Below are 27,755 nucleotides of genomic sequence, written 5' to 3' on the forward strand. Positions count from 1 at the left end.
TAAAGCTAGATGGACAGAGGTGAACTCAGTCAGCCCCTGTGCCCCTGGCTTGGGCTCTCTCACCCTTCCAGGGCTGCCAGCTGACTCTGAGGCGCAAATTCCCGAGCGCTGAATGAGCCACAGTGTCTTCAGCTGCAAGGGCCCTTTAAATGCTCAGGCCCCACCCCTGAGCCTGCTGAGCGCTGCCGCCTCTGGGAAGTGATTCCCCCGCCCTGGCCCGGCCTTGCCCTGCCCGCCCCCGGCAAGATTTCCGGGGGCTGGCTGAGGGAGATTCTCAATCTGAGGAGTCTGTTGCAGCTAGCCACACACTTCTGGATGTGAGTACTTTGTACTGGCCCCAAAGCCCCAAACCAGTGGTGGGATCTTGTGCCTCTCAAGGCCCTGTCTAGCCCTGTCCTGTCTTCTGGGGCCTTGCTGTGGGACAGGTAAGAGCTCTCTGAACCATAGCAGGAGAAGGTGGGTGGAGGCTTGGCCTTGGGAGGTTTTACTTTCCTTGTTGGAGTTTTTCCGTGTTTTGAGGCAAAAGTAGATCAACACCCGCACCCCAAAAACCTGAGGCCTCTCTGACTTCCAGCTCCCACATCAGCAGTAAGGGTGGAGGAAACTTAGGGGGTCCATTCAGACACCTTCCTGGAGCTGGATTCGTCCCTACTGTACTCACCTTCCCCTCTTCCTGGGGACCTGCTCTCTGGCCTGTCCCCTTGAGCTCTTAGAATATGATTTGTCCCCATGGAGACCCATTAACTCTGCTAAATGTTGAGGTTTTCCTACTGCCTCACTCAGGCCTGTGTCAGCTGTGGGCCTTGTGGTTCACTGGAGAAGTCGCTAGCAGGGTGATCTCAAGGCAGGCTGCATTTCCGGGAGGTGTGCAGTTTGGTGAGCAAGGCTCTTGTTTTCTCTTTGGGAGAGGGAAGTGAGAAAGGGGGAGCTTGTTTGGAGCCATCAGCCTGTGATCCTAAAGCTGTTAGAGCTGGCATCCAAGTGAAGCATTGGGGGCGTGTAGTTGAGGCAGATGTCCCATGTTCTCTGCTGCCTGCCTGAGTGGACCCCTGGGTTACAGGGGAAGGGCAAGCTGTTATGGGGAGTGCCAGCTGACTCCCTGGGAACTACTGCCTGTTTCCACCCTTGGTACAGAGGGCACCCAGCTGCCCTGGGGTGGAGCTTTCTGGGGAGGGCAGCTCTCCGAAGCCATGAGCAGGCAGGGCGGCTGCCTTGAGTGCATGGCCCAGGGACAGCCTAAGGGCCCCAGAGTAAGGCCTCTTTGTTGGCTGCTACCCTCCCAGGTTGCAGAAAATGCTCCCCTTTGAACTGCCATTGGTACTATCTCCTGGAGAGTATCCAGCCCCGCCCAGGCCCTTAAGTCCTCGTTCCTAGGTTTAGAATCTTATTGACATTTCTAGCTGAGAAGCCATGTTGCCCCCTGGTTTGAGGGCTCTGCAGTCCCGTTATCTGGGTGGGATCTGGCCCTGTCCTTTGATCATTGTGTGATCCTGAGCAAGTTGCTTAACTTCTAGGTTCTTGTGAGGATTAAATGAGTGGATTAATTAAAGTGCCTTTAATTAATAGACACTTAACCCAATGCCTGGCACAGGTTAAGTTCTTAATAAGTGGGAGCTGTTATTTGGGGGCACTTGTTGAAAGTACAAGTTTTAGAGTCTCTCCTGGAAACCTTGGCCCAGTGGGTGGATGAGCCCTGGGAACTGGCATGAACAGGATCAACGCTCCCAGCTGAGTCCTATGATTGGGTGAGTTTAGAAAACTTTGATCTGAAGCCTGGTTCCTGGGCCACTTCTAGTCTAGGCAATCCTTGTCTTCAGTGATTGGCATTAATTGGCAGCATCCGGGAGGTAAGGTGGAGGCAGGACAAGAAGCATCCTGAGCTGGCGGAGCTGCTCTGTCTCCACTGAGACTAGCAAGCTGCTCCTCCTCCCACAAAGTGGCCCAGTTGGGCTGGAGCTCAGATAAGATTTTTCTAGGAAGAAAAGTTCCTAAATCTCTGTTGCCAAGAAATGATTTACGTGAGACAAATTCTCAAGAATTTCCACTGGAGTCCCCTAAAGCAGGAGATAATTCCTCTAAACCGCGAAGCTGGTGAAAACAGCCTCTCTGCTGTCCCTGAGTAATGTGGCTCTCGTGTTCTCCAAACAAAGGCTAGAATGTTTGAAATCAGTGATGGGAAACGGCAGACATGGCCCCATGTTTATTATGCTGAACTTCATGTGCATTCTCCTAACCCTAAGCTTGATCGTGGTGGCAAGGCTGAGTCATTGGCTTCCCCTCCAGCTTCAGCTCTGCCTGGACTGAGAACCCAAGGCTTGGGACAAGGGGGCTTGTGTTGGCTAGGGGGCTACTTGGACCTGGGGGTGAGGGCACGGGAGGAGAAGTGAATTTCCCTGCCCTTGAGGAGCAGTCTGCAATCTGAGGTCATGTTCCTCCCAGCCACCCTTTGTTGAGCTCCTACTATGCATGAGGGACAGCCTCTAATCAGAAATTCTTTTAAGCCCAGGAAAGAGTCACTTTTATTCCTACTTCACAGTCTTGGAGGGTAAGGCTCAGAGGCTAGCAAGTGGCCCAAGAGCATGCCAGCTGTGATGGGACCCAATCCTTGTTATGCATTAGAGTCAACGGGAGAGCTTTTAAATATAGCAATGCTTGGACCACACCCCAGGCCAATTAAATCGGAGTGCCCAGAGATGGGTGGTTTTAAACGATCTCCAGGTAATTCTAATGTACAGCCAGGGTTGAAGTGGCTGCTTTAGACCAGAGCTGCTCATCCTTTAATGTGGCCCGGATAATTGGGGATGCACTTAAAAAGCTGACTGACTCAGCAACTCGCCAGTAGGGCCCAAAATTCTGTGTTACTGACAAGCTTCCAGGTGATGCTGATGCTGCTGCTCACTGCAGACCAATACACAATGTGGCTGGTCACCTGGGCATCTGCTTTTTAAGATTCACTGTCAGCCATTCACAGTTGGCCCTGAGGGTCTCTAATATGTAGTGACTCGTAACTCATTTATCTTTTAAATCTAGCTGTAGTATAGGTGTACTTTGGAGCCAAGACATGGGTCAAGAGCTGCCTCTTAATTAGACGATGAGCCCAGCTTCAGCTTCTTACAGGCTGTTTTATTCTCTGCTCATCACCCCTTCCCTTCTTTGTGTATGTGGGTGCAGTGGGAGAGCTACTGGTCTCTGAGACTTTGGGTGAAGGTTGACTTATTCTTGCAGGAGCCTCATGACACTTGAGGAAGGTGTGATCAGGCAAGGCTGAACATGTGCCCAGAGAGCAGCGAGGGGCAGGTGGAAGCAGGCACTGAGGGGAGGTCTGGGTGGACTTGGGGAGTTGGGGGCCAAATCCAAGGCTGGGCAGGACCTTCTGAAGGTCAACACAATTCTTACCCATTGTCTTTGGAGGGCCCTGATATATTGGAAGTAAAATGCAATGCATCTGGCAAACAACAAAAGTCTAAATCTAGGACTTGTCACAAACATGCTACCTGAGTCAAATAGTTTCCCTGGATCCCCTGAGAGGCCCTATATTGAGACTTACTTCCATGGATGGTGAGGGAAAAGGGAAAACCTGTTGTTGAGTGAACTTGGCAGGTGGCCTAGGTAGAAGGCACAGCTTTAGGGCATGGTAGGTGGGTGGTCAGGAAGGTGCGACAGCGTCCTGGGACTGAAACAAGGGTGGTTGGCCTCGGAACAAGGCAGGAGCCCAGCTTGATCAGCCATAAGGATGACAGTCAGCTGAGCCACTGAGCTGAGCGAGGCTCTCAGCCCCCCGACTGGGCCCAGCTGGGGTGACAGATGGTGGAGAGGCCTCAGCCATAGAAGGTAGGGGATTGTCCAACAAAGGAGCAGTGGGAGGCTGTCCCGGAGCCTGCTTCCTAGCCTTGCATGGGCATCTAGAATTCAAATCTTCCCTCTGGGGCCTCACAGGGCCCTGTCCACACCTCCACCTAGAGCCCTAGCTTTTGCTCTCCCTGCGTCTGGTTTCCTGGCTAGGCTTCCGCCCTGCAGAGAACCTGGCAAAGAAGCAGCTGGACAAGGCTTCACTTGGCTGTCAGATGCCCCTTTGCTGTTCCAGCCCCACAGCTGGGGTGACACAAGACTTGCCACCTTCCTGACCAGTAAACACTGAGGGTTAAGGCCAAGACACCAGGTGGGATAGGGAGCCTCTGGTGCTAGGTCCCATCCCCTAACTGGGTAGGGAAGCTGGGTCTCAGGCTAGCCCCTCCCTCAGCAGGAAGACACACAGTGCTGCTGAAGAGCCAGGCTCTGTTCTGAGTGCTTTATACTTAACTCAGTCCTCAACTCGAGTAGATGCCCTATCCAGTCCCAGGTTATAGGCCAGGAAACAGGTATAGAGAGGGCAGGGGACTTGTCTAAGATTACCCATCTAGTAAGAGAACTAAGATCCAGGCAGTCTCAGTCCCCGGAGGCTCTTGTGGGCCTTGTCTGGGATAGGGCTCACATCAGGGAGCAACTTCAGGGAGTGGAAGCACAGCTGAGTGGGACAAGTCTGTAGAGAGGAAAGAGAAAGTCCAGGTAAGACTGGGGAGAGGAACAGAGCAAGAAAAGTGGGAAGCCAGCCCTTGTATTTTCAAACACTACCTGAAATCAACACAAGAGGGAGCTCTGATGTTAGAAAGGCCACTCTCCTACAAGTTAAGGAAAATTCACGTAAAAGAGGAGCAACAGAAAAGTATCAAGGTCAAATCCCATACAAAGTTGCAAGATAAAGGAAAGAGGAACAGAATAACATCCCTCTGATGTGGAAAGTGTACCAGGAAACCATCAAAACTGTAACCTCTTTCAAAATGAGGTAAGATATTAAGGAAACAGTACAAGGCAGGAAAGCCGCAAATTGGAATTGTAAATCAGCCCAGGCAGTCTGTCTGAACCTGTGCCCCAAGCACTGTACCAGCTGCCACTGGAAAGAGACGAGACTACACGTTCCATTGGGATTCTCATCCTGATATACCACTAACTTGCTGTGTGGCCTTGAATGACTCATTGTCCCTGTCTGGGACTCAACTACTTAGAGCTACACTGTCTAATATGGGATCAACCAGCCATGGTTGGCTATTTTAATTAAAATTAAAATTTTAGTTCCTCAGTCATCATACTAGCCACACTTCAAGTGTTCAGTAGCCACATGTGGCTAGTCCAAAGACAGCAAAGATTTAATTTTCATCATTCTGGAAAGTTCTATTGGCTGATGCTGAGTTAGAAGGTTTTAAACAGGAGCTAGGCAGGTGATGTGAGTGCAATGGCCCAGGTGTAAGACAACAGGGAGTGGTGGGGACTATGGTAAGCGGGGAAAGCTTGTGTCCCACCTAAAGGGCACAGCTGCTACTTAGCTCTAGCCAATTTTGCTACATGAAATGTAGGCCTGTCTCCTAACTTAAGAAAAGCAGGAATCAGGAGTTTGTGAAAACTCAAAATTTCTAAACAAAAATGAAATTTTACAGATGGTATGAATCAAGTAAAACTCTTGGGCCTCGCCTTGATTCTGTAATTTTGTGGCTCCTACCTGTTTTTTCCTGTGCCAAGCCACTCCCTCTTCTTTCTTGCTTCCCATTTCTCACCCAGGTTGGAAGCTGGATAAATGGTGGAATGAATGAGGTGCCACTCCTTTCTGATGGTGGCTTCAGAACTGTCTGACCAAAGTCTCAGAACAAGGCTTTGAGTTGCCTAGTAAACTTGGTTCCCTTTGTGTGACCCAAAGGGACATGTTGTCCAAAGTCCGGGGCATGCTGGAGGCAGGGATGGGGTTTAGGTAGGAGGTGTGACATTCCTGAACAGGCCAAGTACTAGATGGGACCACCCAGGATTCAGAAGCAGATGACATGTGGAGGTGTGAGGGGGTGGGGGGTGGAATATAGTACTCATTTACCCTATCCCCCCCCCCCAACCAACCCCTGCTCATAACAGCAGGGAGCCAAGGGTGGCAACAGACCAGACACAAAGGAAAGGACTAGAATAATTTGTGGTGTTTCTAATCCAGCTGATTCTATAGGAGCATCAGTTCTGTTAGGGATCCCTTCCCTGAGAGGTGGTCCATGTCTGAACAGTTCATCCCAGGATTGCTTAAAGCATGAAGGAGGAGGGCTGCAGACAAAGATCAGGCAAATATTCTTGGGCTATGGGCTAACGTTTGAATGTAGCTGGGGTCTTCAGGATCCCCTGAAATAAAGGCTACCTGCCCCTGGAGGAGCCATGGAGCTACTCAGAGCCACTGCTCCCTACTGTGCTGGGGAAGACCACAGCACCTCCAGAGACTGACTAGCTCTCCCAGCTCTGCCTGCTTCTACTTCCTATACCAGGGGCCGGGGGGTTGGGGGGGTGGTTAGAGATTTGGGAAGTGTTCATCTAAAGCCCCTTTCAGTGCTGCAGGCAGCTTCGGGGGAAGTAAAGTTGATGGGAATGAGGGAAAGGAATCGGCAGAGAACCCTGGGCTTCTGTGGTTAACTGCATCAGGCAGTTCTTGGCAGGAGTGAGGTGTGGATGGGCTCTGTTGCCCTGGGTGGGAAGAAGAAAGGAAGAGGTGGTCGTGGGGACAGTAAAGGGTGGAATAATCTAAGCTGGGGGAGGAAGGGCCCATTCCCCATCCCCAGCTGGTCTTAAGACTCATGCCTGCCTCGTCCCAGGCCCTCATGCTCATCTTCTCCCCACTTGTCTGTCACCCTCTGCTGCCCTGGGCTAAAGAGTCACCATGGCGACTGAAGACTCCATCATCCGCATCCCCCCCTACCACTACATCCACGTGCTGGACCAGAACAGCAACGTGTCCCGCGTGGAGGTTGGGCCAAAGACTTACATCCGGCAGGACAATGAGAGGTTGGTGTCAGGACTGGGCCATCTGGAGACGTGGGGGCGAGGAAGCCCTCTTAGTCTGCCAGCATGATCGTCTACCTCCTTCCTGTTCCCAAGCAGAGCTGTCCCTCACATGGGTGACAGGGAGCTTTCTCTCCTATTCATTAGCTCCTTTCGAAGTTGAAATGGGGGTCCCCTGGGTCCTCACACTACTTCTCACCCTCCAACAGGGTCCTGTTTGCCCCTGTGCGCATGGTGACTATCCCCCCACGCCACTACTGCACAGTGGCCAACCCAGTGTCCCGGGATGCCGAGGGCTCAGTGCTGTTTGATGTCACAGGACAAGTACGGCTCCGCCACGCTGACCTAGAGATCCGGCTGGCCCAGGACCCCTTCCCCCTGTACCCAGGGGAGGTGTTGGAAAAGGTACCCAGCTTGCCTCCCTTATACTCCACCTGTCCTGCCACCTTGTCCTAGGGCTCTGCACTGCTTTCTGCAGCGAAAACAAATTGGGGCGGAGGATGGGGGGCAACATTTGCTGGTTCTCACCAGGGGCAGAATCGACTGTTTGTGCCTCCACTCACCCTCCACTCACCCTCCCTAAACACCCCCTTCCCCTTCACATGCCCACAACAGACTTGCCTCTCCTTCAAGAGCCATCAGCCCATCTCGCCAGCTATTCTTCCAGGCTCCAGAGCCTGACGGAAGCTCCTGGCCAGTCTGGCACTAAATGACTTGTGCCAAGAGTAAGCATTTATTCACTCAAATAGTGCCAGACAGTGGTGGGCAGTAACAGCAATGGTGGAATAGAGGAGGTCCAGGCTCAGATATCTGTGACTGTTCCACGGGAAGGCATCGCAGGCCTGCCCTTCCAGCCAAGCCCTTGTCCATGTTGTCCTCAGGGCCTGGGCTTGAGCGAGTGGGCATCCTGCCTTCATTTCTGCAATGTTTCTTCCACCTTCACCTCCTTGCCGTTTTATACTGTTTCACTCTGGGTCCCTCTGCAAAGCATGCTTCTTGATGCTGGAAACATGATAGCATGACCCAGGAAGCTTTGAGACGTTGCTGTCCATTCCGATGCAGACACTGTAGGGAAGAAGTATGTGTGTGTAGAGATAGAAAGTGATGAGGAATGATTAAAATATTAACCCTTAAGGAATCTGAGTGAAGAGTGTAGGGGTATTCTTTATACTCTTCTTGAAACCTTTATTTAAGTCTGAAACTCAAAAATTTAAAATCATCCGTATCAAGGTCCTTCCTTAGACCAACTAAATCCTGCTCTGGGTGGGGTGTGGTAGCAGGTAGTGAGTGCCAGTACTTAAAAGTTTCCTAGAGCAGAGAGAAAGCTTTCCTCATCCTGCCTCTTGAACCTCTGCTTCCCCAGCAGCCCCAGCCCACAGTAGCTCATTCTCTCAAACCCCATGTGCGCCAGGCCAGGAGGGCTGGGCCTCTTCCTCCTTGGAGCCCAATGCCTCTGAGACATTCCTTTTCTAGTCAACACTTGCCTTCCTTCAGTGGGCTTGCCCTGCCCGTACCACTTTCTTGCCCATCTTCACCGAGGTGGTACCTGGCTTGGGCCTCCCTTCCCCCACCCTCTTGTCCTCCTGGGAGCCTCACTAATGTCCTTGCAATGACCCTGTCAACATCTTGACCTTTTTGACCTCAACTCTGACCCTTGGCTCTTCTGTTCTGCTTCAGCCCTGCCCACTGCCATGTCCCCTCTGGACTTGGTTATTCTCCCACTGGCCCCACCTTTGAAATTAAACTCAGCTTCTTCCTGACCATCAGTCTCCCTTTCCTAGCCCCCCTCTGTTGTCATGTCCCCTCAAGGCTTTGGATCCCATCTTCTATCCCTCAAACTCTCTTCCTGGTCTCTTTCCTACCCCAACTGAACCTTACAATTTTAACATACTTCTTGTGCACTGGTGTGTTGCTGGACTGGCAGCAAAACCTGGTCCTGGATCGGTCTTCCCCCCCTTTCTGTTTTCGCACCCAGAAGGGGTTTCCTAACCTTTCGGACAGACCCCCTAACACACAATATCGTAAGTAGCAGATGGGCTGTTTGGTTTATTCCATCCCCAGCCTTGTTGATCAGTTCTCTTCCTTCCCAACCAGCTTTCTCTCCATTTTTCTGTGTATGCTTCTAAATATTTATCGTTCTCTATTCTGTTCCTAGTTTCTGCCCTCTCACTCTTGAACAACTTGGTCACTTAGTTAGAAATTGAGGCTAGGATCTGGATCCGTGTCCTTTCCCGTACTTTATACCTACCTTTATCTCGTTTCTACCTGTTGGAGCCTGAGGAGGTTCCCCTCCATCAGGTGGACCCGGGAACCCGACTCATCCTCTGTCTCCTGAGGCCTTGCTCCCCACCCAGAGCTTCTGTCTCCTCTGTCTTTACCTTCTCCGCTACTGCTGCCTTTCTCTTGGCCAATAAACATGCTCTGCCTCTTCCATCCTTTTCTGGCCTTAAAGGCTTACTTGCGTAAGCTTTCCATTCTGAAGAATGCATTCATGCGGCTGTGAAATCCTCTCTGACTTCCACCACCTGTACCCGCTCTCCATTTCAGAGGTATCTACTATCATCCTTTCAGGGTATACACATGCAGATATGTTTATGCGTTCACATAAGTATGTATCTAAAACTAGTATTGATTATAACCTATTTGCATAAGGACTATCGCACCATGGTGTGCCAGTGCATTTTGGATGAACTTCTGCATATTGATGCATAAATCATCTCTTGTTTAGTTGTTGTATGCAATTCCATATGATGTATAGAATTTCAGCCATTTCCCTATTGAGAATCATTTAGGATGTTTCCACTTTTTAGGAAAAAACAGTACTGCTATGAAAATCCTTGTCTGTGTGTCCTTGTGCACACTAGTTTCTTTTAAGCGTAGAAATTTATTTTTTATTTTTCTTTCAGGAAGATTAGCCCTGAGCTAACTACTGCCAGTCCTCCTCTTTTTGCTGAGGAAGACTGGCCCTGAGCTAACATCCGTTGCCCATCTTCCTCTACTTTATATGTGGGATGCCTACCTCAGCATGGCGTGCCAAGCGGTGCCATGTCTGCACCCGGGATCTGAACCGGAGAACCCTGGGCGCCGAAGCGGAATGTGCGCACTTAACCACTGCGCCACTGGGCCGGCCCCTAAGCGTAGAAATTTATTAATTTCTGGAACTGCTGGGTCCCAGGATATGCACACGAAATTTGTATGGGCTTCTATGAATGGTCTTGTGAATCCAATTTCTAGCTTTTTCCTGCTCTCTCTTTCCTTTCCTACTTACTCTTTGATGACCACTTGTGCTTGATGCTCTCTGCCGTATTCCCTCACAAGCCCCTGCCTCCACCTCCACTGAACTTGCTTTGGCAAAGCCCCAAGACATCCTAGCTGCAGGCCAGGCCCAGTGCACAGTCATTCTGTGTCTCGTGGGCCATCTCAGCCACATCCATTGTTGATCCGCCCTCTTATTAAAACGTGTCTTTACATTTTGCTCTGTGGATGTCTTTTCCATCTTAGATGTCTCCCTTTCCTCCCCTGCCCCCTCTGCCTTCAGCTTCTGTCCTGAACTTCCTGTGTGCCCTCTTGTGCTCTTGTGGCTGTCACTACTTTGTCTATGTTGAAGACCAACCCTACACATTAGCTGGGAGCTAGAGACTTGAGTCCCCTAACTGCCTAGAGGAAGCCCTCTCCTGGATGTCTCTCAGCCACAACGTACTGGACATCCAAACCTAACACTTTCCCTTACCCTCAAATCTGTTTTTCTCTTATATTCCTTGGTGATCTTAACTTGGTGATACTACTGGGTACCCAGTCACTAGAGCTGGAAGCCTGTGACGGTGTGGGGAATGGACTGGGAAGAGATGGAGATGGCAGCCAGGAGACCAATCAGGAAGACATTTCCATCACTGAGGCAAGATATGTTAGTGGCTTAGGTGAGGGTGATGGCAGGGATAGATAAAGGGAGACCTGAATTTGCAATAGGTCAGATAGGAAGTGATGACAGTAGATGTGGGAGGTGAAAAACATGCTGGACTATATGCTCTTCCCAGATGATGACCACCTTCTCCTCCTCCTTCCACACCTTTGTATCAAAACCCAGTTCGTCCTGTGGCCAGCCTGGTGGCACAGTGGTTAAGTTCATGCATTCTGCTTCGGCAGCCCGGGGTTTATGAGTTCAGATCCTGGGCGCGGACCTACACACTACTTACTCATCAAGTTATGCTGTGGCAGCATCGCACGTACAAAATAGAGGAAGATTGTCACAAACGTTGCTCAGGGACAATCTTCCTCAAGCAAAAAGAGGAGGATTGGCAACAGATGTTAGCTCAGGGTTGATCTTCCTCACCAAAGACAGACAAACAAAACACAAAAAACCCAGCTCTCCTTTGAGCCCCAGTTCAAATGCCACTTTTTGAGGGCCTTCTCTAACTTCTCCTTCATCTGAACTTCTATAACCTCTCTCCCTTGACGCTCTCCACAGTCGTCTTGAGAGAATGGTCTGTGACTGTCTTGTCACCTGCTGGAACTTCAACTTCAAGAAGACAGAGGAAGGGGGGTGTGTCCCGCCCCCACCACACCCAGCTAGGTGCCGTGCATCTAGAAGGTGCACAGGGAGGGGCTTGCCTGGGCAATACACCTCCAGCTCTGCCTCTCTCCAACCCAGTGTGTAGTCAGTGAGTAGGGCAGAGTTATTTGACTTTCTCTGCCATAGGGCTACTCTAGTTGGAGTAAGGAACAGCAGGTAGACGGAGGTTCAAGTCCTGATTCTGTTCCTTACTAGTTGTGTGACCTTGGTCATGTCCTTGGGCCTCTATGAACCTCTCTTTCCTTGCTTTCCTGCCTCTCTCAGAACATTGTCAAAGATCGAGTGAAGTCCTATTTGTAGAAACATTTCTACAAACTTCTAAAAGGTTTGGTTACTTCCTTCCTCATGAGGCGCCATGACTGGAGTCAATGGCTATCTTGTGACCATGAGGTAACCTTGAAAACAAAGCCACATGCTTAAAACATGCCTATTCTAGCAGTTTATACCCTCCCACCTCCTTAACTCCCTAGGGAGCCCCAGTGCACACTAAGCCATGAGATACTCATTCATTCAGCTTCCCAGGTATTTCTCCCACATCTCCCATCGAGCCCTTTACCTGGTTTCCTACCTCGATTTCTAGCTGAAAACAACTTCTAAACACTTCCTGCAGAAGAAGGTGTGTCCTTGGCTCATCAGCAGTGACATACTCTTTCTCTGTCAACTCTTAGTTCTTCAGACCAAATGGGTTCGGGACTACCCCTACCTTCTACATTGCAGTCAGAGTCTTATTTGGGACATGTAAAGATTGGTGCTATGGACTCTGACCGCCAAGGTATCAGATTTGACTCCTGGGGTCACAGCACTGAATGCCCCATGGCCTCCCTTTTCCCCCTATTAGGACATCACCCCACTGCAGGTGGTTCTGCCCAACACTGCCCTCCATCTTAAGGCGCTGCTGGATTTTGAGGATAAGAATGGAGACAAGGTGGTAGCAGGAGATGAGTGGCTATTTGAAGGACCTGGTAAGTTCTTTCCATCGGGCCGGAGTCGGGGTCAGAGGCTTCCTGCCTTCCCGTCATAGCCCTGATACCTTCTGACCCTCAACCTGCTCCTCATCTTCCCTTCCCAGGCACTTATATCCCCCGGAAGGAGGTGGAGGTCCTGGAGATCATTCAGGCAACGATCATCAGGCAGAACCAGGCCCTGCGGCTGAGGGCCCGCAAGGAGTGCTGGGACCGGGACGGCAAGGAGAGGGTGACTGGTAAGGTTGCGAAGGGGCACTGAGGAGGGTGGGCAGGCTGTGCCTCCGACTGCCCAGACTGCAGGGAAGTAGGAGAAAGTTGGGGAAAGCCACTTGTAGCCTGGGAGGAAGTGCTTCCCCGGGATCTTTTGTAAGCTCTTAGGGGCTGCCCACAGCTTTTCCTCTACCCACCTTCATGCTGGCACTACCCCAACCCTGACCCTCTTCCCTCCCCCGACCCTTTAGCGTGAGCTGGGGGCGGTGGCCGAGTCTGTTTCTAGATCAACAAAGCAGGTGTGCGCATACCATTAGCAATTGTATTTGACAAATGTGATGTAGTAAGCAAAATGTCTTACCAAATGCAGTGCCTTCTGTGTGCCAGGTGCGGTTCAAATGCTTTACAAATGGCAACTTATTTAGTCCTAACAACCTCGAGGCACTGCTATTTCCATTTTCTATGTAACAAAACTGAGGCACAGAAATTAGGTTACTTGCCTGGGTTTACGGCCGGGAAGGGCGAGGCTGGAACTTGTACCCAGGTGCTCTTGCTTCTCCAATAAACCAAAAGACGTCCACAGCTGTAACTGAGGCAGTTCTGCTGCCCTCTTTAGAAGAAGGAAAAGAGGTGATCTTTGGAGCTAAGAGAAGGCACAGCAGGGTGTTGGTGGAGCAGCAGCTTGGGCACTTAGAAGGGCTTTTTATTTATTTATCTATTTATTATTATTTTTTAAGATTTTATTTTTCCTTTTCCTCCCAAAGCCCCCTGGTACGTAGTTGTATATTTTTAGTTGTGGGTCCTTCTAGTTGCGCCATGTAGGATGCTGCCTCAACATGGCCTAACGAGCAGTGCCGTGTCCGCGCCCAGGATCCGAACCCGTGAAACCCTGGGCGGCTGCAGGGGAGCGCGCGAACTTAACCACTCGGCCAGGGGGCCGTCCCCAAGAAGGGCTTTTTTATTCCCCTGAGTAGAGATTGGTTTTCCTCTGGCCTCAAAGGAATAAAGACAAGGACTCCTGTCAGGCCCTTGAACCTGGGGGCACTGGCATCTCCTCACCTACAAAGTTCTGCGGGTTCCCAGTTGGCTGAGGAAAAGGGCAGCTCAGGAGCAGGCCGGGTGACCTTTGACCCTTACTCTCTGCCCTTGGCTCAGGAGAAGAATGGCTGGTCCGCTCCGTGGGTGCTTATCTCCCAGCAGTGTTTGAGGAGGTTCTGGATTTGGTGGACGCTGTGGTCCTCACAGAAAAGGTTTGTGCTCTGGGGGCTGTGGGTTAAGGGCCCCTGGGGTAGGGACTACTCAGAGTGGCAGAGATGGTGGCAGATAACATGAAAGTAAAAGAGAAGCAATGTTTCTATGGTAACTAAAAGAAAAATTCAGAGGTTAGATCACTTGAGGGTTATCCTGGGTCATCTGAAAGGCTTAAAAAGCCCTCCTGGGTTGTTAGAAACTCTCATTCAGACCTGGGAGCATTTAGTGGCCAATGAATGGGGTTCCCAGGCTCCCTGAGGAGGTTGGAGGTAGATTTACTCAAACGCCCCGACATCTTGCTCTACAGACAGCCCTGCACCTCCGGGCTCGGCAGAACTTCCGAGACTTGAGAGGAGTGACCCGCCGCACTGGGGAGGAATGGCTGGTGACAGTGCAGGACACGGAGGCCCACGTGCCCGATGTCTATGAGGAGGTGCTGGGAGTGGTGCCCATCACCACCTTGGGCCCCCACAACTACTGTGTGATTCTCGACCCCGTTGGACCGGATGGCAAGAACCAGCTGGGGCAAAAGCGTGTAGTCAAGGTAAGCACCTCGGCCTCCCCCAGAGGCCTGCCCTGGGGGTGACTGCCCGTGAACGGCCCAAGGCCCTCCGACCTCTCTCCCTTCTCTCCTCCCACCCCCGGTGCACACTCTAGAAAGACCAAGCTTGTCGTGGCTTCCCCTTTGCACACTTGGTTCTAGCTCTTGAAACAGCGTCCCCTTGAATTCACTTGCAGCCTCCGACCTCGTTACACACTGCCTCTTCTGGGAGTGCCCCCTGGCCCTGCCCTGTGCCAACAGAGCTAGAAACTTTCTCTCATATTTCACATCCCTTTGTTCTGGAAACTTTGTCATCCTGCATAAAACAAATCTCTTAGTTTACACTTTTCCCTACCCCCTACCTCATCCCCTCTTTGAACTGTGGGAGTTGGCAACCTTTTTCTGTAAAGGGCCAGGTCGTAGAAGGTTTAGGCTTTGTGGGCTATATGGTCTCTGTTGCAGCTACTCAACCGTGCTGTCATGTCAGCATGTGCAGCATGCAAACGAACGAGTGCCACTGTGTTCCCTGAACGTTTTATTTGCAAAAATAGGAGGTGGAAAAAGTAGAAACAACTCAAATGTTCATCAGTTGATGAATGGATAAAAAATTGTGGTATATCCATACAATGGAATATCATTCAGCTATAAAAAGAAATCAAGTACTGGTAAATGCTACAGCATGGATAATCTTGAAAGCACTGGAACAGAAGTAATAGAAGCCCAGTGTGAACGACCACATATCGTATGATTCCATTTACATGAAATGTCCAGAATGGGCAAATTCATAGAGACAGAAAATAAACTAGTGGTTGGTGGAGGGTAGGAATGGGCAGTGACTGCTACCGGGTGTAGAGTGTCTTTTCAGGATGCTGAAAATGTTCTGGAATTAGATAGTAGTGATGTTGGACAACTCCGTGGATACACTAAAACAACTGAATTGTATACTTCAAATAGGTATATTTTATGGTATGTGGGTTATGTTTCAATAAATATATATTTTAAAAAATAGGCAGCTGGCCAGATTTGGCCCAAACATTAGGGTTTGCCAACTCTGGACTATGTCCCAAGAAGAAAAGGCATGGGAGAAACAAAGGGCAATAGATTAATTCTTAACTGTTGCGCTTGTGAAGACCCAGGTCCTGACAACTTGCAAAATTTTTCAAGGGCAGGTTTGACCAGACGAGCTCTGCAGGCATTTGTAGAGAGCCTGACAGCCCAGATAACACTTCACTGGATTACTATGTGGGGGTGGGGGAGGTGCTTGTCCTCAGCACAAGCCCGCAGTCACGCAGAGCTGAGGGAGGTGCCATCAGATGCACCTGCGACCCTGGGTGGCAGCTGCTCCTAACCCCGCATCTCCCCACTAGGGAGAGAAGTCTTTTTTCCTCAGACCAGGAGAGAGGCTGGAACGAGGCATCCAGGATGTCTACGTGCTGTCGGAGCAGCAGGGACTGCTGCTGAGGGCCCTGCAGCCCCTGGAAGAGGGGGAGGGGGAGGAGAAGGTCTTGCATCAGGCTGGGGACCGCTGGCTTATCCGTGGACCCCTGGAGTATGTGCCCTCTGCCAAGGTGGAGGTGGTTGAAGAGCGTCAGGCCATCCCTCTGGACCAGAATGAGGGCATCTACGTTCAGGACGTCAAGACTGGAAAGGTAACAGCGGAGGGATGGGTACTGTCACTGCCGTGTGGCCATGGTGGTGGCTTGCTCTGGGTGAGTGGGTGACACTGATGAGGAGGCCCATGGTAGAGACAGGGGAGCACCGACAGCGGCATCGGAGACAGCAGGCTGCGAGGTCTGAGGGTACTCTGTGGAGTATTTGCTTTCCCTTTGTCTTAAATATCTAACTTCAAATTCCAGAAAACCCCAAGGGAGAAGATGAGCTAAGTTTTAGGATGGAAAAACTATCCCCACTGCAGATCCCTCCCTTGAATAAAGGACTGACCGCAGTGTGGCCTGGGAACAATAAGAACTGACCTCCTACCCCATGCTCTTATCCTGGCGGAATGCTTTCTCTTTGCCCCCTTGCCTGAAACTATGACCTTGGTTTGACGTAGGGTCACATCTCTGACCTCTTTTTCTAAGCATCTGACCTAGAAATAGAGCTCACAATCCTAGGAAATGTTAGTGTATGCTGTCTATTTCCTAGGATTTTATCTGTCCCTGGGATGTCCTCCAAGCTGCCCCATGAAGGAGCATTCCAGAGTAAATAATATCGAGCACTTACCATATGCCAAGTTCTCAGCACTAGACGTGTGAGATATCATTCATTCCTCAACCCTATGAAGTAGCCACTATCGGGTCCATTTTGCAGATGAGGAACTGAAGCACAGGGGTGAAATAGCTTGCCCAAGATTACCAAGCTAGCTGATGGCGAACTTGAACGCAGCCTCGTTCCAGAGACCATTCCAGAGACCACGTCTGACCACGACACTGTGCTAGCCTTGAACTACCTCGGTGCTGCTCCAGGACTGCTGGGTGGGTCTTTCTGCCGCTTCCCCTAGTGACATCCTTCCTCCTTGTCTTCCCTCAAGGTGCGTGCTGTGATTGGAAGCACCTACATGCTGACCCAGGACGAGGTCCTCTGGGAGAAAGAGCTGCCTCCTGGGGTGGAGGAGCTGCTGAACAAGGGGCAGGACCCTCTCGCGGACAGGGGTGCGAAGGAGACGGCCAAGACCCTTCAGCCCTTTGCTCCCCGGAACAAGACCCATGTGGTCAGCTACCGTGTCCCTCACAACGCTGCTGTGCAGGTGTATGACTACAGAGAGAAGAGAGCTCGGTGAGGGGCCTGCCATGAGGGGGTGCACGTGGTGGGAGAGGCTCGCCATGTGTCTGACTCCTGGCTCCCTCTGCAGCGTGGTCTTTGGGCCTGAGCTGGTGTCACTGGGTCCTGAGGAGCAGTTTACGGTGTTGTCCCTCTCGGCTGGGCGGCCCAAGCGTCCCCACACCCGCCGTGCCCTCTGCCTGCTGCTCGGGCCTGACTTCTTCACAGACGTCATCACCATTGAAACTGCAGACCATGCCAGGCTGCAGCTGCAGCTTGCCTACAACTGGTAAGGGGTGGGGTGTTGAGGAAGGCTCCTGAAGTGCCGGGCTCATGATGAGGGCAGAACGCCTGACTCTATGCCATGGTGTGGAGGGAAACCCAGGGGTTCTTGCAAATCCAGTCTGATGCCCAAGGGAATGACAGGGAAGATGCAGGCTCGCCTCCTGGGAACAGGATTTTGGGGACATGGCAGGAGGACACTCCCCAGCTCTCAGCATGTGTTCAGCCAAACACATAACTGAAAGTTTTTAAAACTATTGGACGTGACCAGTGGGAGTGGGCAGTGTGGGCAAGGGGTCAAGATCATGTGCTCGGGGGCCCACTGCCTGGGTCTGCATCCCAGCCCCGCTGTTTGCTAGCTGTGGACTGGGTAAGTGACTTTCCTGTCACTTTCCTGTAAGTAAGTACTTTCCTGAGTTTCCCAGTCTGAAGAATGAGGATGACAGCATGACCATCAACTCCACAGGGAATTGAAAGGATGCAGTGAGAATTAGAACAGTGCCCCAGACATAGTTAGAGCTCAAATGGCAGTGATTAGAGTTAGGAGAGACAAGTCATATTCAGAAGCAATGCTCGACAACCCCCAACACACATTCCTCACCTCTTGGCTAAGTGACCAGGACCATGACACAGGCAGATGGGACACTGACATCTTCGGGGTCACTACAGCATTACAACTGAGAGCAGAGACCCTGGAGCCACACTGCCTGGGCTCAACTTCCTGGCTTGCCACATATTTTGTGACTTCAGTTCTGTTATATAACCTCTCTAGACCTCGATTTCCTCATCTGTAAAATGGGGATAATGCTCATCCCCACCTCATAGGGTGGCTGAGAGAATTAAATGGGAACATGTGTAAGTTTCTTAGGACCTTACCTGGCACGTGGTGGGCCCTAATTAGCATTCTCTATCATGTGAGACCTTGCCCAGCCCCTGAGGGTGGCAGTCAGAGTCCTTTTAGAAGGTGAGAGATTTGTTTCTGGGAGGAAAACGGCTTCCCTATTCTAGGCCTTTTTGCTCACAGGCACTTTGAACTGAGTGACTGGAAGGATCCCCAAGAGACAGCCAAGCTCTTCTCAGTGCCTGACTTTGTGGGTGATGCCTGCAAGGCCATCGCATCCCGGGTGCGGGGGGCTGTGGCCTCTGTCACCTTCGATGACTTCCATAAGAACTCGGCCCGCATCATTCGCACTGCTGTCTTTGGCTTTGAGACCCTGGAAGCCAAGGGGTCTGACAGCATGGCCCTGCCCAAGCCCCGGGACCGCGCTATCTTCCCCCAAAATGGCTTGGTGGTCAGCAGCGTGGATGTGCAGTCAGTGGAGCCTGTGGACCAGAGGACCCGGGACGCCCTGCAACGCAGTGTCCAGCTGGCCATCGAGATCACCACCAACTCCCAGGAGGCAGCCGCCAAGTGAGTGAGGCCTTGGGGGCCCAGCTGCTCACATTGCCCACTGCAGGCCAGACCTCTCCAGAGTCCCCATCTCCAGCCCACTGCCGGGACCTGGATAGCATGGCATCCCCTGATTGTTAGCCTACTGTCATCCTTACCTAGCTGATAGTATGACCTACTTAAAATGTGACCAGATGCCACCCCTGCTCATGTGGCTTCTCACCGTGTGTATGCTAAAAACCAAGCTCATTTCTATGGCCTTCTAGGCACCCTGGGGTCCAGCCCTGCCTGCCCGCCTCTTGCCTTCCAGCCTTCCCCCAGGCTCACATGCTCCAGGGCCCACCAGCTCCTTTCTGTTCCTCAGATGCCCACCTTGAGGCCTTCTGCACTGGCTGTCTCCTCTGCCCAGAATGCTCTTCCCCTAGAGCGCTTCAGGGCAGGCTCCTCCTTCTGGCCTCAGCTCAAAGGTCGCCTCCTACGGGAGCCCTTTTCTTTCTCCTGCAACTGACACAGCACCCTCTTTGCCCAGTCATTATTGTATCACTCATTTTCAAGGAACTTGTCATTGTCTGAAATCATCCTTGTCTACTTGTCTTTTCCCCACTGGAAGGTAAGTTGTATGAAAGTAGGGGCCTGGGTCACAACTGTGTTCCCTTGTGCCCAGAATCATGCCTGGCTTGCAGTGGACACACTGCCTTTGCATGTTGAGTGCCTCCTGTGGGCCAGGGTCTGTCCCGGGCACCCAACAGATTGATGGTCCCTGTTCTTGGAGCTCCCATTCCAGCTCTGGCCCCAAGCCAGCATCTTACCTGCCCCCTCTTCCATCCAGGCACGAGGCTCAGAGACTAGAGCAAGAAGCCCGTGGCCGACTTGAGAGACAGAAGATCTTGGACCAATCAGAAGCTGAAAAAGCTCGCAGGGAACTCTTGGAGCTGGAGGCTCTGAGGTGGGTTGAGAACTAAAGGAAAAGACGGCCGAGGGTCTTGGGAAAGCAGCTGGTTGGGGGAGCTGGGTGAGTGTGAAAGCTGCTACAGCGTAAGGTCAAGGCCAGGTCAGGGCTTGGTTGGGCTTTCTCCTGGCTCTTGCCTGACTGCCACCACCCCCTCCAGCACTGCTGTGGAGAGCACTGGGGCTGCCAAGGCAGAGGCGGAGTCCCGTGCAGAGGCAGCGCGCATCGAGGGAGAGGGCTCCGTGCTGCAGGCCAAGCTGAAGGCAGAGGCCCTGGCCATTGAGACGGTGAGTCCGGGAGATGCCCGTGGAAGGTGTGGCCTTGGGGTCTGGAAGAGGCCAGATCACTGCAGTCCCTGAAGCTGAGTAGGATACCAAGTACCCTAATGTAAGGCCCTATTCAAATACTTGGTGGTTTATGAAGTCCTTTGCCCTATATTAATTCACCTAATGCCTGCCTGGAAGGAAAGGATTATTATGACACACATCTTGCGTGTAATACATGCTCAGACACTGGCCAGCTTTGTACCAGGTATTGCATATGTTTCATATGCATGATCTTATTTAATACGTGAAATCCCATTAAGGTAGGTATTATCTTCATTTTACAGACGCGGGACCTCAGGCTTGGATTCAGGGCTCTGTGGGTCACTAGCTAAAGGTCATATAGCCAGGTTCACACATGACTGACTATAAGTTCACAATTCTGTCCCTTCCATCTCAGTTCCTCAGGCTTGCTGGCTAGGGTGACTTGCTGGACAGTTGCCAGGGGCCACACAATCGAAAGAATGATGGGTTTTCCCCTTCCAGGAGGCTGAGCTCCAGCGGGTAAAGAAAGTACGAGAGCTAGAACTGATCTATGCCCGGGCCCAGCTGGAGCTAGAGGTGAGCAAGGCCCAGCAGCTGGCTGAGGTGGAGGCGAAGAAGTTCAAGCACATGACGGAAGCCCTGGGCCCCAGCACCATCAGGGACCTTGCTGTGGCAGGGCCAGAGATGCAGGTGAGTCCGGAGAGTGCAGGGGGGATGTGTGCATGTCTTGGGATGAAACTTGGAACCAAGAAGGCAGAGCTAGGGAGGCAAACACAACATCTAGGGAGATATTGGGGGTGAGGGGAGGTGGTGACGAACTCTCTCATATCCTGTGTCCTGACCTGCATCATTTGAGTATGGTGTCATATCAGGCACTGGACTAGGCTCGGCAGTGAGCTGGGCCTCCTTGGGGAGATAAACAGGTTGGAGCACTTGTCACAGACCGATGTCCTAAGGAAGTCAAGCAGGGTGATAAGGTGAAGGAGGAGGTGATGCTTCATGATGTAGTTGGTTTAAGGAGGGTCACTCTGAAGAGGGGGATAAGTGAGCCCTCTGTAGAGTTGCCAGGGGCTTCCCAGGAGAGGCTCCAAGTGCACAGACACAAAGAGAATGAAACCTGGTACATTGAAGGAAGAGAAAGGACTGGATGGCTGCAACCTGGCAAGTAAGGTAGGCATGGGAGCGGTCGGAGGCAGCTGCAGGCAGGGCCCAGATCTTTTAGGCCTTCTAGGCCATGAAGAGGATGGACCCCTCTGGTTCCCCTTATGCTCCTCGCTTATCACTGACTAATGCTATGAGGATGGCTTGGGTAGAAGTGGATGGCAGCCTGCCCCAGGCAGACGAGAGAGGGGACCAGGGCCTGACTCCATCTTCTCGTTCTCCTCTTGCTCCTTCCAGGTGAGACTGCTCCAGAGCCTGGGCCTGAAATCAACCCTCATCACCGATGGCTCCACTCCCATCAACCTCTTCAACACAGCCTTGGGTCTGCTGGGGCTAGGGTCTGAGGCCCAGCCTCCGGTCAAAAAAGCAGCCAAGGGGCCCGACCCCCAAGAAGGCCTACCTCTCCAGTTCCCTGCCGCCCCTCAAGCTCTTGGAAGCAACAGCATCATGCCTTAGCTCCATACTGTGCTGACAAATAAAACTCACACTTCTGGGCATTTAAACTGTTTTCTGTCACCATAAGTCTGCATCACAAGGGAGTTTAATGGCGGGAAGGAGATACCCCTCAAATCTTGAGACAGTTAGTAGGGACCGTCCCCATCTGTAAAGTGGAGAGGAAACTGAGGCAGGGAGAAGACTAACCTGAAGCCACACAGGTAGCAACGGGGCCCCAAAGTCTTACCAACCAGACTGGCTTTTTAGCAGTCAGGCTTCCTAGACCCCAGTGGGGAGAGGTGATGCTGCAGGTGAGAGGATGGGGCCTGCCTGGCCGGCCCCTCGGGGTGGCTCCTGCGCTAGCACCATCCCTTCTCGCTACCAATTCCTCCAGAAGCCCAGCTTGCAGCAGGTTCTGGAGTTTAACCCACTAGCTGTAGGTGCGGCCATCCTGGCTTCCTGCCGCCCCCACACCCCAGCACATGGGAGGCTCCCTTTGGTGCCACCTGCTGGTCACACTGCACCTGGCAGGCCTGTGCACGTGTCTTTTCTCAGATGAGGATGTCAGAGAGGGAGGAGGATGGTATGGGCTCTTCGGAGCATCAAGCGGGGGTGCCCCTTTCCCACCCTCCCCCAGTGACGAGCCCTTATTTGGGGGAAGGAACCAGGCGTGATCAGTCTGAACACACAAGTGCAGGTTGCAAGGTTCCCCAGCCCTTGGTCCTAGGTGGAGTGTAGGTGCCGGGTCTGCCTGATCTCTGCTGAGGAAGTAAAAAGATCATAGGGGTAAAGAGAGAAGCTTGGGTTTACTCGCTGTGTGGCTAGAGAAGGCAACTTAACCTTCTCTGATCTCTCTTCCTCTGTGGACTGGGCCGGCAATTCCCCTACTGAGCAGGGTTGATGCTTTTTTAGGGTCTTATTCTTTTCCCCGCACTGGGGCCCCATAAGCCTTGTCTCTTTCCAAGTTGAGTTGCATTTATGTGGCAAGTGGCTCCACTCAAGTCCGAGCTTGTCGAGGAGGCCGGGGGCTGGCTGTCAGCCCACAGTGCTCGGTAGTGCTGGCTCAGTGTTGATGGAAGAGGCAAGTGAGTCAGCCCCTCCATCCCCGCTTCCTGCAAACTCTCCTACGTCTTCCCTTAAGAGAGGTAACCAACTTCAAACTCTTCATCTGGCACACGGTGAGTGCTGAGTTGGCACTGTTTATTGCCAAGGATATCTGGAGAATTGTCTGTGCTAGGTACATTCCTTCCCATCTCACCCACCGGCTCCCATGGCCATCCCTTGACCTTGTCATTACTAACAACCACACCACCTCTGAAACCTCAACTCCTGCTGCCTCCAACAACCATTGCTCCAACTCAAGGCTTAATGACCTTGACCCCAACCACTTTCTCAACATTGACACCTCCCTTTCATTTCAGTCTTGCCCAGCTTCAAGTTCATTGTCTGTTGTGTGATTCACTCACTCTCACTCAAAAGCTCCCTTAACTCCCCCACCTCTCCGCTCTCCCATGATACTTAGTGGGAAAAGCTCCATCCCATCTTAAACCAACTACCGCCCTCTCTACCTGCCTCTGACCAACTATATGTTGCTGGGGGAGGAACACCCCACATGCTGAGTGATCTCATTTTAAACTTGTTGCAGCAAATTTCGAGGGAGACCTAACGCCTCTGACTATGCTTCTGTAGCTTGCGAGATCCCCTTCAGAACAACTATTCACACCTCCTCTCCCAACCTCCCACACCCCTGCCCACTTTCTCTCGCATCTGAGAAAATAGAAGCAAATTGGGCAGGAAGGCTCTCCCCCCTTCCCAGCAGCAAATTAACAAGCTACCAGCCTCCTGTCCTCCCTCCTGTTCCCATTGAGGACACTGAGCCCAGCTCCTGCCGTGGGCTCTGGATCCCACCCCCTCAAGTCCTTGAATCCTCTCCTACGTCAATCACCTTTCTCTCCTGCACTGTCAGTTTCTCTGTCTCCCTCGGATTATCGTCATCTGTATATAAATATGCTCTAATCTCTCCCATGTAGCACCAACAAGGAAACTTCCCCCTTAGCCTACATCCCCTCCAGCTGCCACTTCTATTTTTCCTTCACAGCCAAATTTCTCAGTTCCCACTCCTCACTTGTCATTATCTCCTCAAACCACTCCAGTTAGGCTCTGTCTTCACCCCTTGCTTCATGGAAACTGCTCTAACCAGCATCACCAGTGATGTCTCTGTTGCTAGACCCAGCAGTTAGCCCCTCCCTCTGCCTCTCCCGTGATTCAGCACAGTGGCCACCCACACTGGGGTCCCGGGACCGTCTACTCCACTTTTCTTTCCTCCCTCAGGGGCAGCTTCTCAGTTTCCTTGGCCAGCTAGCTGCACTTTCTCTGCTCAGCCTGTAAATCATGGGTCACTCTGGGCCCTGTTCTTACTCAGCTACATTCTGGGCCAATCTCATGGCTTTAGATCATCTGTATACCACTGACTTCCAAATCCCTTTCTCCGTCCCTGATCTCACCCCTGAGATCCCTGATTTCCAGTTGATGACTTGATGTCTTCACATGGATGTCTAATAGGCCATCAGGCTTGGCCATATGACTTGTTCTTACTGATGAATTGCAAAAGGGAGTGACATCATCCTCCTGTCTGGCTTTTTCTGTGATGACCAGCAATATTCCAAATAGAGGCTGCTTTATCAGCCTGGGTCCCAGAGGGAAGACGGCATGAAGCAGAGCCATAGACATGTGGCAGGAGCGTGAAATAAACGTATGCTGTTTTAAGTAATTGAGATGTGGGGGGTTTTGTTATCACAGCATAATCTAGCCTGGCCTGACTACATGTACCTCACGAGGCTGTGAGATCCTGTGAGGCAATAGGGGAAGCTGTTCTTTAAATTATATGCGTGAATATGGGCCCAGCACTGATTGTATGGTGAGAGAGGCAAGGTATACCTCAGTGATAGGAAAACAGGCCTTGCTGGAAATACACTGGAGTTTCAGCTCGCACTGGGGCCAGATTCTAAGTCAGTCTCTAAGTCCCTAATTTACCCTTGAAGGTCCCTTAAATCACCCATAAAATACAGTATGAATAGGACAGTGTGATATCTGATGAGGTTCAACACAGCCTGTTTTTCTCCAGCACTGGAGCAACTGGCTTATCTTTTTTTTTTTTTTTGAAAGATTTTTTATTTTATTCCTTTTTCTCCCCAAAGACCCCCGGTACATAGTTGTATATTCTTCGTTGTGGGTCCTTCTAGTTGTGGCACGTGGGATGCTGCCTCAGCGTGGTTTGATGAGCAGTGCCATGTCCGCGCCCAGGATTCGAACCAACGAAACACTGGGCCGCCTGCAGCAGAGCTGGTGAACTTAACCACTCGACCACGGGGCCAGCCCCACAACTGGCTTATCTTTGGTTGCATAGCAGATATAGTAATTGATTTGTTTAAGGACTCCTTGTATAAGAAAAATCTGTCTTTAAACAGCAAATCACACTCAGCATGGTGTGATGCTATTTACCAAATCTCCCCCTTCTGGGCCCACAACTAGTCTATTTCTCAACCTCCCTTGCACAGAGCCGTGGCAATCTGAGTTCTAGCCAATGGAATGTGAGCAGAAGTAGTGTGTGCCAATCCCCTGCCACCCCATTAAAACCAGCCTCGTGCAACCTCCACGCGCACCTCTTCTGCCTGCATGACACAAGCAAGCAGGGCGCTCTCGGAAGCCATGTGTTGAAAACGGTGAAACCTGAAGATGGGAGGAGGACAAGTCCCTGACTCTCTGCTTCGGGAGAGCTACCTCCCAGTCAGGAGCACCCGATAAGGACTGAACGTGAGTTCGACACAAACTATCATGTTGGAGCCACTATACGTCTTGAGGTTTGTTACAGCAGTTAGGGTTACTTGGACTAATCACAGTGTGAGAGCCTGGAAGAGATTCAAGACCACCGGAAGGAATAGTAGATTCATGGCGCCTGTCCTGTGCCCTCTCTGAGGCAGAGCCATTGAATGGAATAAGCAAATGGAACTTGCATGGTGCTTATTCATTCAGTGTGAAAGCATATAGGTGACTTCCAGAAAGTTATTACTGCACATAAGCAATGGACTAAGGTCCACTAGAGATGCTATAACAAAATACCAGCAGACTGGATGGCTTATAAACAACAGAAATTTCTCTCACAGTTCTGGAGGCTGGAAGCCCAAGATCAAGGCACCAGCATGGTCAAGTCCCGCTGAGGGCCCTCTTCCTAGTTGCCAGCCAGCACCTTCTCACTATGTCCTCACATGGTGGAAGGGGCGAGAGCTCTCTTGGGCCTCTTTTAGAAGGGCACTGATCCCACTCGTGATGGCTCATGACCTAATCCCCTCCTAAAGGCCCCACCTCCAAATATTGTCACATTGGGCATTAGGTTTCAGCATAGGAATTTTGAGGGCACATAAACATTCTGACCACAGCAACACATAACACGACTCCACTGTGTCTCCTAGATCAATCATAGTGACTCCAGGACCCAATTCAGCCTGGTCTTTCCCCACCCCTCCTCCAGGAGGTCACAGGACCACTCTGCAGTTTCCTCCTGGGCTCAGTTCAGCCACGGGACATGAGACCAAAGGCACCAGGCTAACCTCCAGGCCTCAACAGGGGAGGAGCTTGGAGTCTTGGGAGCCGGTCACTCAGGCCTCAGGCACACATTCCACTTGAGTGGAAGATGCTCACCCCTCCTCTCCACCTCTCCTTCTTTCTCAGATCACAGAGAGCTGGATGTACATAAGTTAGAGACTCCTGTCACTGTAAATGGTCAGGGCCAAGGAGCCAGTCAGGGCTGTGGGGCTTGAGCAAGTGCTCAGAGGACTCATCATCGGCTGGAGGGGAGAGGTGACAGGAAGAGCTCCAGGGCAGGAGCTGGGAGGGTACCTCATTGGTCTCCCACCCAGAGCAAGCAGCCAGGCACGGGAATACCTGCAGAGTGGGAGGGCAGCTTCTTCAAGTCCAAGTCTGTCCCTCCTGCTGCCCTGCCCTTCAACGTTCACCCTACAAGTGCCCCCAAAGAGTGCCCAGGTGATTTACTGCAGGATCATTCAGGTGGCAGGACCTGGTTAAACAAATAAATAGTGGAATAAGGAACCCGCTGACGTGGACCACCGTGTACGGTAAATGTCAAGGGTGCAGGCTCTGGAGCCAAGCCAGCCAGCTTAGGCTCCTCTCAGGACCTCGACTTCCTCTCTGGAAAATGGGCACAATAGGACTGTCGTGTTGTGTAGCACATGGTATAGAGTGATTGTGAGGTGAAATGAGGTAATGGACACAAAAACCGCTTGCAACAGCAGGAGCAGAACACCACACAGAACATGGAGAAAACGAAATTTAAAATATGGGACGATATACACGTAGACACGAAGAATTGAAACAGACACATAAGCAGTGAGTAGCACTGGTCGCCCCTTGGGAGAACTGAGAGCTTAAGGTGGCAGACTTCATCATCCTTTTGTAACGTATGCAATTTAATTTTTTTACTGTCTTTTACCCATTATTTTGAAATATCCTTCAGTAGCTTTGTGCGGCCCTCCGGATAAAGTCCAAATGCCCTACTGGGCTCCTCAGGCTGCCCCAGCTGGCTTCCGCCTCAACTCTCACCGATTCTCCAGCCCCCAACCCCCAGCACTCAGCGTTCCAGCCAAACTGACCTGTTTCCATTTCCGCAACTGCCCGGGGTGCTCTCCGGCCTCCCTGTTCCCTCAGCTGAGAATCCAATTCTCTCCTCTGCGTTAACCCTTCCCACCCCAATCCCTACCAGCTTTCTACTTGATACCCACCCCCTCACCAGCACCTAAGTAGAGTGTTTCAGCGCTTTCTCCTCCCATCCTCCACCAAGCCCCTCCCTAACTGCATGATTGGCTCCCCCTTCACTGGTCTGACCTTCAAGAGGGCTGGAAAGCTGGTTGCCTAGTTCCCACCAAATCCCCTGGGCCTAGGACAGGAGTTGAGGCTCAACACACATGCGATAGTTTTCAGCTCCCCCAGACGTGGAGTGGGCCTCTTGACTAAGCTATTATGTGAGTAAAATGAGCAACATCTGCAAAGAAGGCCCAGCACAGGATCTGGCATATGGTAGGC

At 51.6% G+C, this 27,755-nt stretch overlaps 1 protein-coding gene and 1 long non-coding RNA gene across 5 annotated transcripts; one reads left to right on the forward strand and one right to left on the reverse strand.

Annotated features, from left to right (window-relative positions):
* Window positions 1–161: 161 nt before the first annotated feature.
* Window positions 162–21,727, forward strand: MVP (major vault protein). 4 transcript variants are annotated; one of them, XM_014863914.3, is made up of 15 exons: window positions 162–317; window positions 6,709–6,840; window positions 7,047–7,242; window positions 12,246–12,369; window positions 12,477–12,608; window positions 13,738–13,832; window positions 14,141–14,377; window positions 15,742–16,023; window positions 16,905–17,149; window positions 17,226–17,423; window positions 18,441–18,827; window positions 19,636–19,752; window positions 19,916–20,042; window positions 20,565–20,753; window positions 21,462–21,727. In XM_014863914.3, the coding sequence occupies exons 2-15, from the start codon at window positions 6,716–6,718 to the stop codon at window positions 21,678–21,680; spliced, it is 2,673 nt and encodes an 890-aa protein (XP_014719400.1). In that variant the 5' UTR covers window positions 162–317; window positions 6,709–6,715; the 3' UTR covers window positions 21,681–21,727. The 4 variants fall into 4 exon arrangements, with proteins under 4 accessions (XP_014719400.1, XP_044603532.1, XP_070340693.1 ...); XM_044747597.2 differs by having other exon boundaries at window positions 188–425; XM_070484592.1 differs by having other exon boundaries at window positions 220–317; window positions 6,651–6,840.
* On the reverse strand, window positions 7,549–27,462 carry LOC139040187 (uncharacterized). The gene is made up of 3 exons (XR_011494196.1): window positions 27,326–27,462; window positions 13,083–13,192; window positions 7,549–7,902 (listed from the first exon to the last, which is right to left on the reverse strand). It is a non-coding gene; the product is annotated as an uncharacterized lncRNA (long non-coding RNA).
* Window positions 27,463–27,755: the final 293 nt, after the last annotated feature.

The sequence above is a fragment of the Equus asinus genome, chromosome 14, assembly GCF_041296235.1.
Source record: "Equus asinus isolate D_3611 breed Donkey chromosome 14, EquAss-T2T_v2, whole genome shotgun sequence".
Classification (NCBI taxonomy): Eukaryota; Metazoa; Chordata; class Mammalia; order Perissodactyla; family Equidae; genus Equus; species Equus asinus.